This window comes from Anopheles maculipalpis, chromosome 3RL (genome assembly GCF_943734695.1).
Source record: "Anopheles maculipalpis chromosome 3RL, idAnoMacuDA_375_x, whole genome shotgun sequence".
Lineage (NCBI taxonomy): Eukaryota > Metazoa > Arthropoda > Insecta > Diptera > Culicidae > Anopheles > Anopheles maculipalpis.
The window spans coordinates 69,935,615-69,952,652 of NC_064872.1; the positions used below are offsets into that span (position 1 = coordinate 69,935,615).

At 45.8% G+C, this 17,038-nt stretch overlaps 1 protein-coding gene across 1 annotated transcript in view; it reads right to left on the reverse strand.

The window, feature by feature from the left end:
• Positions 1 to 4,278, reverse strand: part of LOC126560928 (uncharacterized) — a 114,161-nt gene extending 109,883 nt beyond the window's left edge. Inside the window, exon 1 of the mRNA XM_050216878.1 lies at positions 3,454 to 4,278. Coding sequence (XP_050072835.1) covers positions 3,454 to 4,278 — 825 coding nt within the window. The remainder of the gene's footprint in view (positions 1 to 3,453) is intronic.
• Positions 4,279 to 17,038: the final 12,760 nt, after the last annotated feature.

Here is a 17,038-nt window from a genome sequence, read left to right on the forward strand (position 1 = left end):
TCTTAAGGATCATATTTTAGCTTGGATATATGCATTTAGCATTTCATTTAATTCATGTACATATTTGTGAACATACTATTTAACCTATAGGATCTTTAAGGATTGGTGTAAAGAACTTCAACGACCCTCCATCACATATTTTTCTTCCTCTACTTATTTTAAGGACCCTACACTGGCCATCGATTGGTTTACCAGACTTGCTGATAGGAAGAGGTGTGGTGGAAGAGGCTGCAGCGGTCAAAGAGAAACCAACTACGTGGCGTAGAAAGACTTTTAGCCTAAAAGAAGAATAACTTGCTGATTCCACGTGGTTGAATAGTCAATCCTCCCTTCGGGGGATTTGGATTTGAACCCAGGTCCCGCCGTTTGAAGACACACATGTCTAGTTTATAAAAATATGTCTCGGACAGGTATGAGATGGCATTTGACGTTGGAAAATTCCTAATGATACAAAATAAATCCTTCAGAGTAGCAAAACATGTCATAAGAATGACACCGATCAACCAACTTCCAACCTTCTCTTACATTCTCTCTTCAATTATTTCATCGTTACAGTAATTTGATTAAAACATTCTTCAAAAGCACTATTTTGTATTACATATTCCCTGAAGCCTGTCTATTTCAAATTATTTCCCAAGCTTCTATCACTCTTCTTCTCGCTCTCTCTCTCTCTCTCTCTCTCTCTCTCTCTCTCTTTCTCCTTTAGATCTTTCACAGTGTTCCACCATGGATGAAGCCACGATCAACCTGCATTACCTGCGAGTCATGCAATTCGATTATTCACCGCCCCATGAGCTAACCTGATCCCGGGCCCGAAATCACTTCGCTTCGGTAAGATCCTTCACGCTCCAAAGCTGGGTGATGCTGCTTTCCACTATCCCTTTACGCGGTACGATCATGAACTTCCCTTCTGCTTTCGAAACTTTCCGGCTCACTCAAAACGCGCTCGAAACGCGCGTTCCCGTTATGGTGAACACACACAAAAAAAACGGACCCTGCGGGACCTTGCCGGGCGATCGGATCGGACACGGACTTACCGACGACTCCGTTCTGGATGATCGAGCGCAATTGTGCTTTCTGGTACGCAACTTCAAACGTCCGCCAGAGAAGTTTCAGGTGCACAAAACAAAGGCAAACCGTCCGTAGTGCTGCGGACGGCCGAGTCAAAACGGAACGTTTTGAGGGAGCGCAGCGGGTGACAATTGCAAACCACCCGAAAGCCCGATCATTATGGTTATTAATTTGTTACAACTATTCGCCTCGCCGCCAAACCGGTAAATGACACTTTCAGCGGAACCACTGGCCAACACACAACGGGATGATGATGATGATGAGGATCATTGTTGGTGGTGAATAATCTTCCAGTTGAGTTTGTGTGCCGCTGTGAAGCCGTTTTCTGGAGCGTAACGGATTTCGTTAGGGCAGATTAAGGGATTATGGGATGACATGTTTGCAAGTGGATCGTACCGACGCAAGGGATGGTGGTGAAGAGCTGAACAGATTTTACCCACAAAACCGTACCAAAGCTGTGCGCTACATTGAGCGAGATTGTGTTGTGGCGGGATTTAATGCGATATGTCTATTGATTGTGGACGGGATTCGGAGTCGTGAGGACTCCGAATCCAGCTAACGGTGAGATAAAGTGAAAGTGAGATAAGAGCATCCTTATCGGGAGCAATTTGGTTGTGTCGTGAGCTAATGAGCTAGTTTGAGCGTTCAGCCTGCCGAAAATAGTGCACGAGCGTTCTCCAAAGAGATCCTAGAAAGAAAAAGAATCCAAGAACTAGTTCTTACTTCTACTTCTCCTAACGAACTGCTCGCTCACGCCGGCCACCCCATGCCTTACTAGACATATTGATACCACATCGCCGGTCCTCACAACGGGGTACGGTACAGATGGAATTTGAACCTCACCACCGCCGCCGCAGAACCACCATAGAGTTTTAATTTTGCAGTCCAATTCTAAATAAATCATTTCTAGCGCTCAGTTCGCAAAAGAGAGCTAATTCTTATCTCTGAGCATGCCATTCAGTTCAAAAGTCTGTTCCTCGCAACTGGCTAAATATTATATTTTAATCCAAATTGTGAGCCAGATGTGACGAAATACTTTTACCAAGGATTACTCATAAAAAATGGTAATAGCCTTCGGATGACCACATAACCAATGCTTCCCAACCGGCTTTTCTTTTTCTTGCTTCCATCACACACGCACACCTTCAGATAAATAATTATCCACCGTTTACATCACATCACTTTCCCTGTCGCGGTCACGGGCATTGCGAGCGCGTACCGTAACCGAAGCTTTTCCGGGGAATGGTTTCCGTTTTTCCCACTTTACGACGATGCGTCTCTCGTATGACACGCACGAGTTACCCCACCTAAACCTTTCGTTGCCCACCGGGCAGATAGCTTCAAGCCATCGGAAGTGTTTCTCGCCTTTCTTCCAAACGGAACTTTGCACGTGCCACACGAAGCGGTTGGTGCGTTATGACCGTAGCTTGCCACAAGACACAACATCCATCGCCGTCGCTGAAGTCGCCTGCATGGCACGAGGTGTCCATCAAACCCACAGTATAACACGACCTCCCCGGTACAACAACATCAACAGCCCTGCGGGCTATTCGCGTCGAGCGAAATGTGCGGGAGGTTCATTAGCGTGTCCCACACCCAAACGAACCTGCCTGACCAGGAGACTCGCTTATCAGGGAGCGCTATTAAACCAACAGTAAGGTTCAATGCCACCGCCAGCAGCAGCAGTAACATCAGACATTGTTTCACTGTCCATCTCTTCACAACACGTGGTACGACCCGCGGTAAGTGGCCAGAAAGCATGGACTCACGAATTCGATTGTTTTCCGGTGAAACGATAACGAACCTCCCGAACCCTACCCGTGCGTGTGCTTGAGGTTCGTTGCGTGACACGGGAGTTTTTCTTTTTCTTTGGCTTTACCGAGAACGGTCAATTGGCTCGATAAGCTGTCTGTCGGGGTGATAAAACGCTTTTGCCGAAGGGGTCATCCCTACTGGGAACGGGCAGAAAAGGGTGAGTGACTCGCACGAGCAACATCAATTAAGGGCACGAAATTGCTCATGATGAGTGGTCATGATTCCTATTCCCACTTACCTACGACTACTGGGGAATTGTTGGACGTTTAGGAAGCAAATCACTGCAAGAAACGAAGAATCTACTCCGTCTAGGGTTCACCAAAACTAATCTAATTAATATCATCATAACTTCTCATCGACTGGTGATAACGAAATGATACTCCAACCAACAATTTCTGACGTTTCTGGTGTGTACTACCGGGGGAGTAAACTTCTTCCATTACGCTTGGTGAGTGCGGTGAGGCGGTGGCCGCCTTCTGTACCGCTCCCACTCCAATAATCAACCGTAATCACTCAGTCGTACGAGAGCGATTAAGCACTAATGAATGACACAAAACGGGAACTAACCTGATAATCGTCCTGGTAGCTGTCAGCAAACCCGTCAACTTCCCTTCCAGCGACCTCCGCGCCGGTAGGCCCCGGTCTGGTGACACTGAAACTGTCCAGTGCGAGCAAACTGAACGGAAGCGAAGATGTCTCTAGTTGCGATGCCCCAACGCCACCCTGCCAGCGGCCAACGAACGGTGTCTGGAGCTGTGGCTGCTGCTGCTGCTGCTGCTGCTGCAGATACGGTCGCTTTTCGATGCTTCGGTCTGCCGCAGTCGTCAACGTTTGCCAAGGTGCTGCTCTCTCATGCTCGACGCTAGGCTGAAAGCTGTAGGAACTTCTGCTGCTAGTTACCGGGCCCGGGAGCCCGAGATAGCCATAGGAACTGCCATCAATGCCGTGTGGGTAGTAGTTGTTGTTGTTGCTAGTGATGGTACCACCATACCCGTACCATTCGCCAGCTAAACCACCACCGAATGCACCAAAGCCACCGTCACCAACAAGCTCGGGCTGATCGTAATACGGATAGCTAAACCGATTCCCAACCTCACCCGCCGGGCTTGGCTTTCCCGACCGGCTTCGATAACTCCACGCGGAAAGACTTCTTCGCATCAGTGACTGCTGCTGCTGCTGCTGCCGGTGCGAATGGTGACGGTGGTTTTGGTTTGGCCCAGTTCCGAAGATGCTATAGTTGCTGCTGTTGTTGTTATTGACCCGATGCAGCACCTCCATCTCATCCGAGGAGTCCGACTCGGAAATGTTATTGTCGTACGGTGTCCAGAGCATCGAGGATAGGGCCTCCTCCACGTCGGGCGGTTTCCGATGGGCACGGGACTGTGGATTCATCTTGCACAAGTTCGACCTGACCTGACACTGTCTTTATCCGGCACGAGACTTTAAACTATAAAGTAGTTAGCAGTTCGAATACGCACCCTGCTTCTCTCGGGTGCGTAACCACAAACTAAAGGGCGGACGTTAATCTAGCGCCACTTCCGCCCGATTGTGCATACAACGGTGCTGCACCGGAATTGACGGAAACGCTGGCACAGCCAATTGGTTCGCAAATAAATTCCACCACCCTCAGCTCAGACGGTGATGATGACCGGCCGTCGCAACATCACTGCAAACCGTTGCCCGTGCGTACGGCGTCCCATTATCCGACCGGGCCTGGTATGACCGGGCGCTAGCTAATTGTTTGGTCATCGTTGATCGGCACGGTCCGTACGGGATGGGTTTATCGTTTAGTAACATAAACATAAACATGCCAAACCGAGATACCAATGCCCGATGTTCCGCGTCATTCGGAGGGAAGTCACGAGCGTGGCGTAAAACGGGAGGCTCTCAGAATTTGCGATCAACCGCAGCGCCTACTGTTGATGCTTTGTTTCGAGAGTTCTTTTTTTTTCTTCCTCGTTCCGACTGTAGAATCTGCGCTTTCCAACTCCCAAAAAAGGGACAACGATGCTGCTTTTGTTTGAGATGTTCCTCTTCTGTCTCTTTATGGTTCGTTCTACCGAAGTCTACCAAACGGCAGGCAGGCAGCAATCTGGGCGATGTTTAACGTCCTTTATCCGTGCGCGAATGGCGAGTTTTGGTGGTGAACGTTTGTACTACGGGAATTCAAATTAGATGATATTTATGTTTATACTTCCCGCGCGCACGGCAGGCCCCGCTCTCTGGCAAGTGTGTTGTCCCGCAGGCAGCAAATTTCCCCCAGAAGGTTCTTTATCGTGCCGGGCATCATTAGCATCCTCATCATCATCATCATCATCGGCGTCGTCGTGGTCGTGAATGGCCTTATTCTTTCGCCAATCTCGCCGTTTGGTATGTGCACAGGCAAGACTTACGACTTGCTGCACAGCAAGAACACACCAACAATGTCCCTTGCTCGCTGCTGTACGAATGGCCGGCCGTTCTCTGATGTATTATTTCGCTTAAAGCACTGCACATTTATCCGTTTTCGTTCCTTCCTTGATGCTGCTCCAATTCACCGGCACACCGGCTGTCCAATCGACGATCTTTAGTCCTGCTATATTTTTAACTCAATTTTCTGGCTTTTGCTCCTTCACCTTTGCATACTGTTTTCACTTTCTTGCTTCTCGCGAGGGTCGATTTATTGCTTCTCCATGGAAATTCCATCCGATCGGCAAACCAGATTAAGCTACCATTGTTTTGCGATTAATTCGCGAGCTCGTGCTGGTGTGTGTGTGTGTGTGTGCGTATCCTCGAACCGACATCAACCATCAGCACAGCATAAGCAGATTGTTGCGCTGTCGTTTGCATCAATGCTTGCGTCCGTGAAGCCCAATCATCATCATCTTTCGCGTCTGTGGTAGCTTCAATCCTGCCGAAGGAAAATGGAGAAACAAACACAACAAAAACGGTTAAAACATTGCCGATGTATACAGATAGGTGTTTTAACACACCAAACCAACCACGCTCTGACTGACTGGTTGCACAGAACGGTTAAATTTTCAAGACGCTGACTTTACGTTTTTTCTTCCATTCCGTTTTCCGAATGAATATGCATGCACGGGAGGACAATGCTAATGAAGGATGAATATTAAGTTTGTTAATGAAAAATGATAATACCAAACTATTGCCACCGAGCTGGTGGGGTTATTGTTTGCATTTTCCATTGCTGAGGATTGGAAGAATTTTCCTACTTCTGTAACGATTCTCCAACGAGACTATTCAGATGCTGAGAAGCGTTGAAAAGTGAAGTGGTTAATAAAATAAAAATATCTTTTAAGCTAACATTAAACTTTTAAAGCGCTTTCCCTTTAGAGTGTAGAACTCGACCTCAATATAGAGACGTTTCGAGCGAGCTCATATCCTCCCATCCAGCTCGCCTTCTCGCTCTCTCAATAGCATAATGCTCGGATATTAATCATGAAAATTGTTCGGTTACACTGGATCCATCCGTAGCCTCATTTCTCAACCAGTGGCTGATGAAAGCTGCCAGGCACCGTGTGTCATTCATCGTTCAATTTTCAATGTTCTTCGCCAGGCGCACAACCGTAACACCGGGCGCAGAGAAGAAACAATGCAGCGTATATGCATTTGTATGCAGCATATCAAGAAGGTCTTTGCTTTTGTCTATGCCTCGGGCGCGGGTTTTCCTAAGACGACTGCAAACACACACACACAAACGCACGCAAAAGCACACACTGATCCGGAACCACCAAGCGTTCTCGCATGAGCTATGATCGAGCGTATACTTCCCCTATCGTTCACTTTTCCACAATGTCTATTGTGTGACCTGCTGACTGTTTTCCATCTTCCCACACACACACACACGCATACAGGCACACGACCAAACTCGCATGGCGGAAAATTCGATTTTCGCTAGGTCAACACGTGCTTCTCGTTGCCTCAAGAAAAGCCCCCGCAAAATTGGCGAATCAATTGGCGAACGAACGAGCAAACATTTTCCAACTTTATGGTAGCCTATACCTCCACCCCAAAGACCAACCCAAAATCCTACCCCTCCACTTAAAACCACGATCAATGTTTTAAGACATCGATCCATGTTGACCGAAGAAGGCTAGAAATGCTCCCACTCTGCTGCTAATAAAGATGCCCCTAGATTTCGTACCGACCGGCAAGGAAGGGGTTTATGCGATAAATATTCAATTAGCAAAGCCAGGCACAACATATAAGGCACGCTCTGTATGTACGCTGTACAAATGTATTCCCTCGATGCTAATGGGGTCTTTTCCGGCAGTTCCAGTTTTGTGTCCTGGAGTGCAGTATCGTCACTACTGCCCAGCAAAGCTTTATTGCAAGCTGAGATACAGATCCCCCAGGCAGCAGCTCGCCACGTTAGTATCAGTAATCACAGGCAATTGAAACCTTGTGGCAGATACGACGAGTTCATTTCGCATGCACACAAATCATTGTTGCCTGTAAATGGCCGCGCGTGTGTGTGTGTGTGTGGCCTCTAAACACCAAGTTCGATTGCACAACGTTTGCGCAGCACTTTGCCCAACCGGAGATATGGTGGCACGTAATCTTATCCTCGTTCCAAATTCAGCGTTCCATAAACATTAATGATGTATGTGAGCTTCCGTCCTGGTGCTATGCAGCATTGTGACACACGCTCAAGAAAGCATCGCCACATGAGCTGATGGATGTGGGGTGATGGTGAATTAGTGAGCAGCAAATGGAAGGCTTTCTATTAATAAAGCTTCCAGGTTTAGGTTTCGGGTGACCGTGAAAACGAAGCGAATACCTTGAACTAGCGTGAGTATTGGATAGCTAATGTGGGAGGGTCTTCGATTGATGCTTTTATGCTGCCACGGCCATACATCGGAATTCCATTAGGAGTAGCCGAAGGGCGCGCGCGTACGTACACACAAGCTGCTAATTGATCGCCCACACGTGTCGATCGGTGATCGATTTCGATCTGTCCGTCGTTTAGCCAAGACACAAACCCTCTAGCGAGAGAGCGCAACGATTCGAGCAGCACGCTTAGCGTTGAACGATTCTTTTTGTCATTTGGCAGCATAAAATAAGCACAAAAAATGCCACCAGCATCCAGAGTACATCGGAAAGCGGGTCCTCGCTTCCATTGGAAGGCATTTTCTCGGTCGATTTGTGCATGGTTGTGTCTAACTTTACACCAAATGGAGCAATACGGTGGAATGTTTCACACGCTACACGACACTGTGGACAGGTTTTCGAACTACAAAAGAGGTTTTTATGAAGCTGGTAAAGTTAACTAAAAAATTCCACTTAAATTTTTAATGTTTGGAGTTAACGAAGCATACCAATCAAACCACTGCAGTAAACAATCGACGTGAAAAAGATGTCCACAGCAGGTGATGCAAACGTTACCAGATAGTACGTCCCAACATATCGGACAGATTTGCTCGGCGATGGGAGTGGCTGATTGGCAGTATTTAAGCAGCGGGTGAGGTTCTTTGTCTTCTGATGCACTTTTCATGTTAATTTTGTTTTGTTTAATGGGATTATTTTATAACTTTAAATTTTGATGGTTTTTTTCGTTCAAAATGGTATTTTGTTCTGTCAAAACTTTGCAAGGCTTGCTACGTTTAGTTTTGCGTAATGTTTTTAAAGAGGAGAGGACAGCTGCTTATTAACATGTGAGCAGTAGCTCGGCGCTCAATGAGGGCGAAGAACTTGAAGAGTACGAAGAGCTACATCGTGAGAGCGAAGATCTATCTTGTGGAAGCGAGGAGCTTAAAGAGTACAAAGAGCTACCTCGCGAGGACATAGAATTTGCAGAGAGCAAAGAGCAACCACGTGAGGACGAAGCCGGCTAAACTAAATGGATGATGTAGACGATGAGTTTCTTTCCTACACGTGAAATTTGCTTTGAATTTGATCTTTTTAAAATAGAAGAGTTTGGAGAGGTGGTGTAAGCGACGGCGGCACCAGTCTTTACGCGGCAGGAACGGGGTTCAAATACCGTCCGGACCTTCCCACCGTAGTGAGGACTGACTATCCAACTACGTGGTATCGGCAAGTCTAGTAAACCGTTTCGATGGCCGGCGTGACCTTAGATGGTCATTAAGCCAAGAAAAAGAAGAAAATAGAAGACTACGCTCCGAGTCCTCAGTTTATTGGGGTAAGGCCCCCCGGTAGCTCTCGAGCTCACTATCGAACACTAGCTACCAACCTACACAACAAGTGTTCGCTGCGTAGCAGTATATTTGCCAAGATTTTTTAATATTTTCTTCGAAAATATGTTCCTCCTTCATGTAGTCTTTCATTATCCTATGATTAATTGGCTTAATATTCATTTTAATTATCTTAAAATCTCCATTTTGCAAACCGTCAGGTTGCTTCATCAAGTTCCTCTTTTTCGAGAAACGGTTATTAATCTTGTGTCGGAGGGACTAATTACACTCAGTAAAAGTTTCTGCTAGTACACACACAGGTGCTATATCAGGAACCATTAGCTATCCTTGCAAAGTTATGAAAAATGAAAAGTTTTTTTGTTTTGTTTTTGGGGATAAAATATAAACCATCATGATTGGACTTCATCAGAAAAACTGACCATGTATTGAAACAAGGATACCGTTATGCAGAAAATTGTTCAAAAAGGAAAACTTTATCCCTGGTTTTTGTGCCGACTCCTCCAACGGCTTCTTCTAAGCGTCCTTGTCCACAGACCGAAATGATGGTTCCGGAGGTGAAAGCATTTCGTTGTCAAAAGCTGCAAGCTTCCATCGTGTGATCCATCCTGCTGCAAGCCACCATGTCTAATGCGGTCGTCATCGTCGTCGTCGAATCGTCTTCCCAAAGTTGCACTACAGTTGAATGCAGTTTGTGTGTATTTCTTTGCCACTTTCTTATATTTCCACTTTCCAACAACTCACTTCCACTCGTCTCGCCCCGTTTGTCTTACGGCGCAGGACATTTCGGCAATGTGAATGTGCCACCTTTCCATTGGTGACAATTTTGCCTTTCCAACAAAGCTCGACGAAACGCCAAGCTTTAGCCGTGCCGCCGTAAAATCATTCCTATCCGACCGAGCGATCCGTGTCCGAAAATAAGAGCCGGTCCAGTTCAGTTCCAATTCAAATGAACAACGCTTAACAACTTGTAGCAAAAGTGGAAAACTTGGGCAAGCAGGCAGACGAAGACAAAACCCGTTTTCCCATTCATTCGTCTAAAAGAGCGTGGAGGCAAAACTTTACTTCAATTAGCATGAATTATGCGATGTGCTGCGAACGGACGAAGAACCGAACGCCGATGCCGTTTGCTGTCGATTGTCGACATCCATAACGAAGGGACATTTTTGTAGCCATCCCATGCTTTCCACCCCACACATATTAATTGGAAGGAAGAGTTTTCTTGCAAACATGCTGTTTACCGGAAAAGTGGCAAAAAACTTTTTCCCCTTTTTTTCGTTCATTATTTAGTGGCGGAAAGAATCGCGCGATCACAATCGACTTGTACAGCTGTCGGTCGCACGATCGTTGTGAGCGCAGCACACAGGAGCAAGAAGAAAAAAAACACATAATTCTTCAACGTAACATCCTTCAAACCGTTCTAGCTGCAGTGCCGGGACTAGCTCAAAAAAAAAAGTCTTCCCCTCGAGATCCAAAAAGCCCTTCCGGAAGCAGGAAATGGATTTTCCATCGAAAGCCACTCCGGCGTAGCTCTCGCTTAAGTCGTTTGGGTCGTTGGGAAAGGGGAAGCGGCACACTGCTTTCGATGTTTCGATCGTGACAAACTCAACAGCAAGCAGAAAAAGGAGACACAAAAACAGAAACTCCACTATAGAAACCAGAATCCTGTGGAAATAGGAATCCTAGAGAGGAGGGAAGTGTGGAAGAGCACATTCCGAAGGAAAAAATGAGGTGCGTGAATGCCCAGGATTTTCCCGAACGAGTTCCATCCCCATCACTACAATGGCACGACGCATTCTCTGCGGTTTGGCAAAGTACGAAGTAAATTTAATTTGAAAATAAATTTAATTCATCCATTGTTACCAACCCTTGGTTGTCGGTATGAAGGGAAGGCTTTGTTGGGTAGGCTGTAGGTGAAAAGCATTAAAGTATAGCCTACCCTTGAGGTGCGATAGGGAAAAAGGAACACTGATTAAAACACAATTAAACACTTACAAAAAGGGAACAAAAATGCGAAAATATAAAAATAAAAATCGAGGGACGAATTCCTCAGTTTTCTTCTCCTTCCAAATTGGAATTCAATTCTTTTAACAACTCTTCTAAGAGTCGTTATAATTAAATTCACTCTGAGGGAGTTCCTATACAACAGAAAGATTTGAATCATAGAGAGTTTTTGTAAATCTTTTTGGAGTCGAACCGCGTATCGAAGTTTTACAACTGTTTTGAGAGTTTTATTAAATTACAAAAAAATCTCAGAAACTATCATAAAATCATTTAAAATGACTAATAAAATAATTGTAAAAATTCTTGGCCATGCAAATAGAAACATTTGAATCGCAGAGTGTTTTTAAAGCTCTTTTTAGAGTCGAACAGCGTATCGCAGGGTGAGTAATGTTTAGGAACTTCGGGCAACATCCAAAATTAAATAAATTTCTTTGCGCTTGCTTGGGCAATTTTGGATATTTAAACCGGGATTTAAACCCCGGTCCGGCCGTGTGAACGCCACCGGGCCACCTCCAAATTATTATAGTAAAGTTATTAATAATTATCATTAAATTATATAAAACGCCTCTTCAAAAAATTGAGAAAATTCTTTGCATTTTCACAATTTTTTCTCTTTGCTATTCAAACCCCTCAAGCAACTCATGCTCAAAGTAAGCTAATTAAACGGGCTTTTAAAACAGTTGTAAAAACTCTTTGCGCTACGAATCTCAAAAGACTTATAAACATATTTTGGGAAGAGTTTGTTCAATTCATTCGTGAGAAAGATTTAAATCACTCACACATTCTTCACAAAGCGCTAATGAATGCCGTCAATATTCGTACATGCAACAACGTGCAGATACACCCCACCGGGAACAGAGCCACAACAAATCGTGAAAAGAAACAATTTTCTCAGAAACATTATTCGCTTATCCAAGCGTGTGTGTGTGTGTTCTCTAAGAAATGCTGCTTATTATATGCTTTTCTTCCTTGTTTCATAATCCGATCACGTTTCTCCGTGTATCCGAAGCTCCAAACTTCTTGGGAGGCTCATTCGATAGCTAGCTTTCTTCTTACTACGTGACTTTTTCTGCCAGACAATCCCTTAATAACAACAAAACAGCAGGAACTGGTACTTGGTACAGGCATGAAAAAGCGCAAAAAATGATAATATTAATCCGATTAAAACTGTTGTAAGCGAGGAGGTTTCGCGAACTTCCTTTTTTTACACTTCCTGTGCTTGCTCATCGGACGAATCCGTAAGAGAGCTTTAACGCAACTGCTCATCATTATTTTTTCCATCAACGCACCCGCACATTAACGGCTGTGGGTCAGACAGACGAATGGTTCAAACGGTTGCGGAACGAAGTAATAGGAAGAAAGCTATGCTAAAGAACTTCAAGCTAAATCACGTCCAGCCTTGTGAAAGCTAAGCTGTGAAGCGGAAATTAAGTTAAGCTTTCAGTTGAGGCCGGGCCTTAACCTGGAGGTAAGGTCTCTAACACAGTAAGAGACACAGCGTGCTAACGATACCTAGTGTCAAGAACGTTCGACAGAATAGCGCCCTGAAAATAGGCAACCGAGTCGGCAACCATGTGTCGACCGACAGGCCACAACACAAGGATCGACACACACACACACACACACACACACACACACACGAGATATTATCTTCTCCCGGTTCGGTGAAGTGAGTTGGTGATGTCCCGTTTATGTATGTGAAGGGTGATGAGTGTGTCATGATTAAGACATCGCTTACCATCGTCATCAGTGCACGAGGGGGACTGATAGCGATCTCTCAGTTCGTCTTTTTGCTACATTCTATATAGTGGTGAAAAAGCACGACGAGAAGAAGAGGCTGAAGCTCACGCTTGTGCCCCGGGTAACATCCGGAAGAATCTCTCCCTCGGGAGGCTTTTTCCCCTCGAAAGAAGCTTCTATTTTGAAAAGACACCACACCGGTTGCTGCGGGATGGTAAGGGAGCTTGCTGGGCCAATGTAGGACAAAGCGAACGACACACAAAATGGTTCCCTTTTGGTTAGCGTCCTTCGGTGCTGTCGCTGCGCTGCTAGCTTCCTTTTTTTAATGTCACTGGGACAAATTTTGAAGATGCATTCATCGTCCCTTTACCATACGTGGCAAAGGGGAAGAAAAAAAAAAACGTCCCCGACTACGATGACGAAACGGTGGTACCCATTACCATAGATGCCGCAGTTGAGCAACATATCACGGGCCGTCTTTATGCCGTTGATGCCCTACGGCTGACATCGTCACCCGCGTGCGTGTGTGTGTGTTGTGCCCTTCGGTTCGCTTAGGCACGAGCAAAACGTGTCACTTTCTAGCAGTTTTTCTCCCCACCCCCCGTCTCCCCCGTTCACCGTTGCGAAACGAGCAAACGGAATCCATTTAATGGAGGCGCCTTGTCACTCACTCGTCGCTAGTGGCTGCGTACGTTTAGCACCGTGGTGGCTCCAGAGACCCATGTGAAGTTTTCGGACATTCCGGGCGCGCTGCGGCGAAAGAACGCTGTGTCGTAGCAAGGCAGTGTGGGATGACTCAATTTGCATAGATGACTGCGCCAGATAATGCGTCCACCAGTTGGTTCCGGACGGAGAATGTGTATGTGCATAGCTCCCATATTACATCTACCGTGTAAGGCGACAACGAAGATACTTCTTCCGTCGGACCAGCACCATATCATAAACCACTCCCGGTACTACTAGGTTACCGGAGGGAACTAATTGATAAAAGTTAGCACGGCACCAACGATACCAAAGTGTCTCATAGAGTATGCCAAATGGAATTATAATCTTGCACACGTCAGCTTGACGAGGCTGCAAAACAACACGCATCGGGGCCCGTGTTTGGCTACAAGGATTAAAGATTTGCTTTAAACGTTGGTGGGTTTTTTGTTCGCAACCCATTACTGGCCATAAATATTAATTTCAATGATTTGTGTGTGGAAGTACAGCAAAGAATGTAATAAACTTGAACTAACCCCCCAAAAACTGGCCGGACTAATTTAATCAATGCGATTCTCATTGTCTTAGCGATCGGTTAAAGACGCTTTATTGATTTAAAACCCACTTCCTTGCACAAGCCGGGCCCCGGCTCCTTTTACCAAAAATCCCATGCCAAAACCACTTTTAACATCTCTATCCAAGAAGCAAATCGACTGGCACGCTTTCGAGAAGCAGTTAATTTTTGATTAAAAATTCCATTACAAAGGGTCGGGTTGCGCAGGAGGTTCTGGTTGCTGTCCGGTGTGCCCGATGGGAATCGAACCACCGCCCCCTCCCTCCCTCCCCCCCCTCATTCTCTTTACCAAATAAATAGCAAATGCCTTTTGAAATATTGCTCCAGCCTCGTAGATCGTTCCGGCTGCCTATATCCTCGTTCTAGGCATAGCATTCGCTGTCTCGCTAGTCGCCCATTAATGACTATTGGAGTTTCCATTTCCAAACCGCCCCTCCCCTGGGGGAAATATGGAAGGTTGGATATGGGTGGCGGCGAACTCTATGAAGTGCTGCGATGCTGTTCGCTTCCCTTTTATCGGGCTGAGAATGTGAGTGAGAAAGTTCCAGCCATAAATAAGATCATAAATCAAAATTTAACTTTCACACCTTGCCTCTACCGTCGGGTTGCTGCTGCACCCGGGGAAAAGCTCGGTTATGTTTGAGCCAATTTACATCGCGGAGACACGGGCGCGGAAATTAAAAGCTGTGAGGGTGCCGGGTGCTAGTTGGTTGATGTAATTATTTCCCAGTCGGGTAGCTTCCAATAGTTTCCTATTTCTAGTGTATTATGGGTCTGTTTCGATTGTTTTTTTTTTCCTGACCGCAACTTGCAAACATTCAGTGTTTGTTCCTTTACTGACGTGGCATTTAGAATTGCATTTAAATGTGCTCCCCTTTGCAGTGTGTAGCCCCAGCTGTTCCTCGGCGGTAGGATGTGTCACTTCGTTTGTGCACATTTAGAATTTTCACACCCATCGCAGCTTTTACTTCCTGCGTGCAGAAGTATAAATCACATCCAATGCGCGGTTCTGGTTCCTTCGTTCCGGCCAACGGAGACACAACACGAATTACGACCGAAAATGGACCAACGTGGCACTTCGGTTACACCGAATGGGGCAGCAATAAGCACTTCCGTTTGCAAAACCCCGCAGCCCAAAATGTGCTTTGGGGCCCACACAAATGCCCAATGAGCTCGTAATGTTCAACCTTTTTTCTTTCTGCCGGAAACGACCGCCAACCCGTCGGAACCACACGTCGGGCACATTAATCAATCCGTTTTTTCTACCACGCGCGTTACCAGACTTACCTAGGAGCAGGTTTTAGGGTTTTTTTTCTGTGCGGCAACGTTTCCTCGATGTTGGGAGGGAGTTGGTAAGTTCCGGAAGTAAAAGCACTTCAGCACGGAGGACTAACACACCGATTGCTTGATTTTTTTTACGGGCAGCTAACCGTCGGTTCCTGCACCGTTAGGCAATATCGTTTCCTTTACCACAAACACGTGTCTCGATTGTCGTCAGCCGAGTAAGATGGCCACTTACAAACTCTCTTCGAATTGACTCCCACCCCCCCACGAATCCAACCGCAATAAGCAGTTAGTAAGAACGTTTCGCTCCCAGCAGTAGCAACATCGGATTACGTATTATTTCCTTTTGCTTATCCTTTTGCACTTACACTTCGAACACGTAAAGTCCGCGCGTGTATAACGGTGGCGGCCCGTAAAGCAGTAAACACACGCGACACGCACGCGACGGAATCACCCGATGGACTGTCGGAGTCGGTTAACCTACCGCAACCAGGAAAAAGGACACACCGACGGAATGCCGAATCGTGGGCCCGATCCTGCATGGCGACAATCATCTGTGCAGGGTGAAAACATTCACCCGAACCGCTTGTGTTGGTCCTGCGCAATTGGGCTGCCGTTTTTTTTGAATGCTCCCCGCCGTTGCTGGGCTTGGTTGGCAACACTGGCCATGCCGTTTGGCGCTCTTCCAGCATCCTGTGTGCTACAGAGATGGAGGTGTAAAACGCAAAGGATTATTACGATAGAAAACGAATGATTAAACAATTTTTGCACCTTGTTTGAACAGGAAAATTGCAACAATATCTAAAAATATCGTAAATATTTTAGTTTTTCGCGTGATAGAAAGTAATGATGGGAAATGTTCCGAAAAAAATACAGGATGAAAAGAGTGAAACCCGTTCAATCCTTAAAAAGAGCGGAACGACAGTTTTTTTTTTATCCTGGTAAGTAATGTAAATTCGAACCAATTTTCGTACATCATTTGATCGATGCAAGATAGTAATTGATCCTGTAAGATAATTGTTCAACTAACCCTGACGGCTGCAAACTCCATCCACAGGTTAATCCGTCACTAGTCGTTACCTTTTTAGTTATTTGTTTGATTGCGATAAGGTGACCGCTGCAAGGAACTTTGATATTTGGAGCGATCGGTTCAAGGTACTTAGGGCAGACGATATTTAGAAGCGGCATTTGGAGCGTCGATCATAAAGAACGGTATTGCGAGCAATAGCTGCAAGAAACTTAGCAATGCTTATTAAAACGATTGTTCAATGGATTTTAGGATAATTGAACAATAATTCATAGGAGCGGTTCTTTTAACGGAGCTAAGGAGCTTTTTTACCTAATGTGTTCTTCACTCCCGATAGGGAGCGGAACAGCTCCACCAGATTCGTTCATTATTTCCCTTCGCTGCTTGAAACAGCATGCCTCTATCTTTGCTCTAACTTCATAAAGTGTTGTCTATATTATCCGTGCTGTTCGAATATCCGTGCGCTTCTTGTTACCCGTCTTTGTTAAAACGAGAAAGCGTACCTTGTCACTGTAGGTAAATAGAGAAATCAGCATGAGCCAAAAAAAACCTGCCAGGGGTTTGTTTTGGTTCTAGTTTCACAGCGCACAGGCATGCCGGCGTCAAAAAAGGTGAAAATACCCACCATTCTAGTTATCTTCATGAATTTTACTAACGCTAAAAATTCTTCAG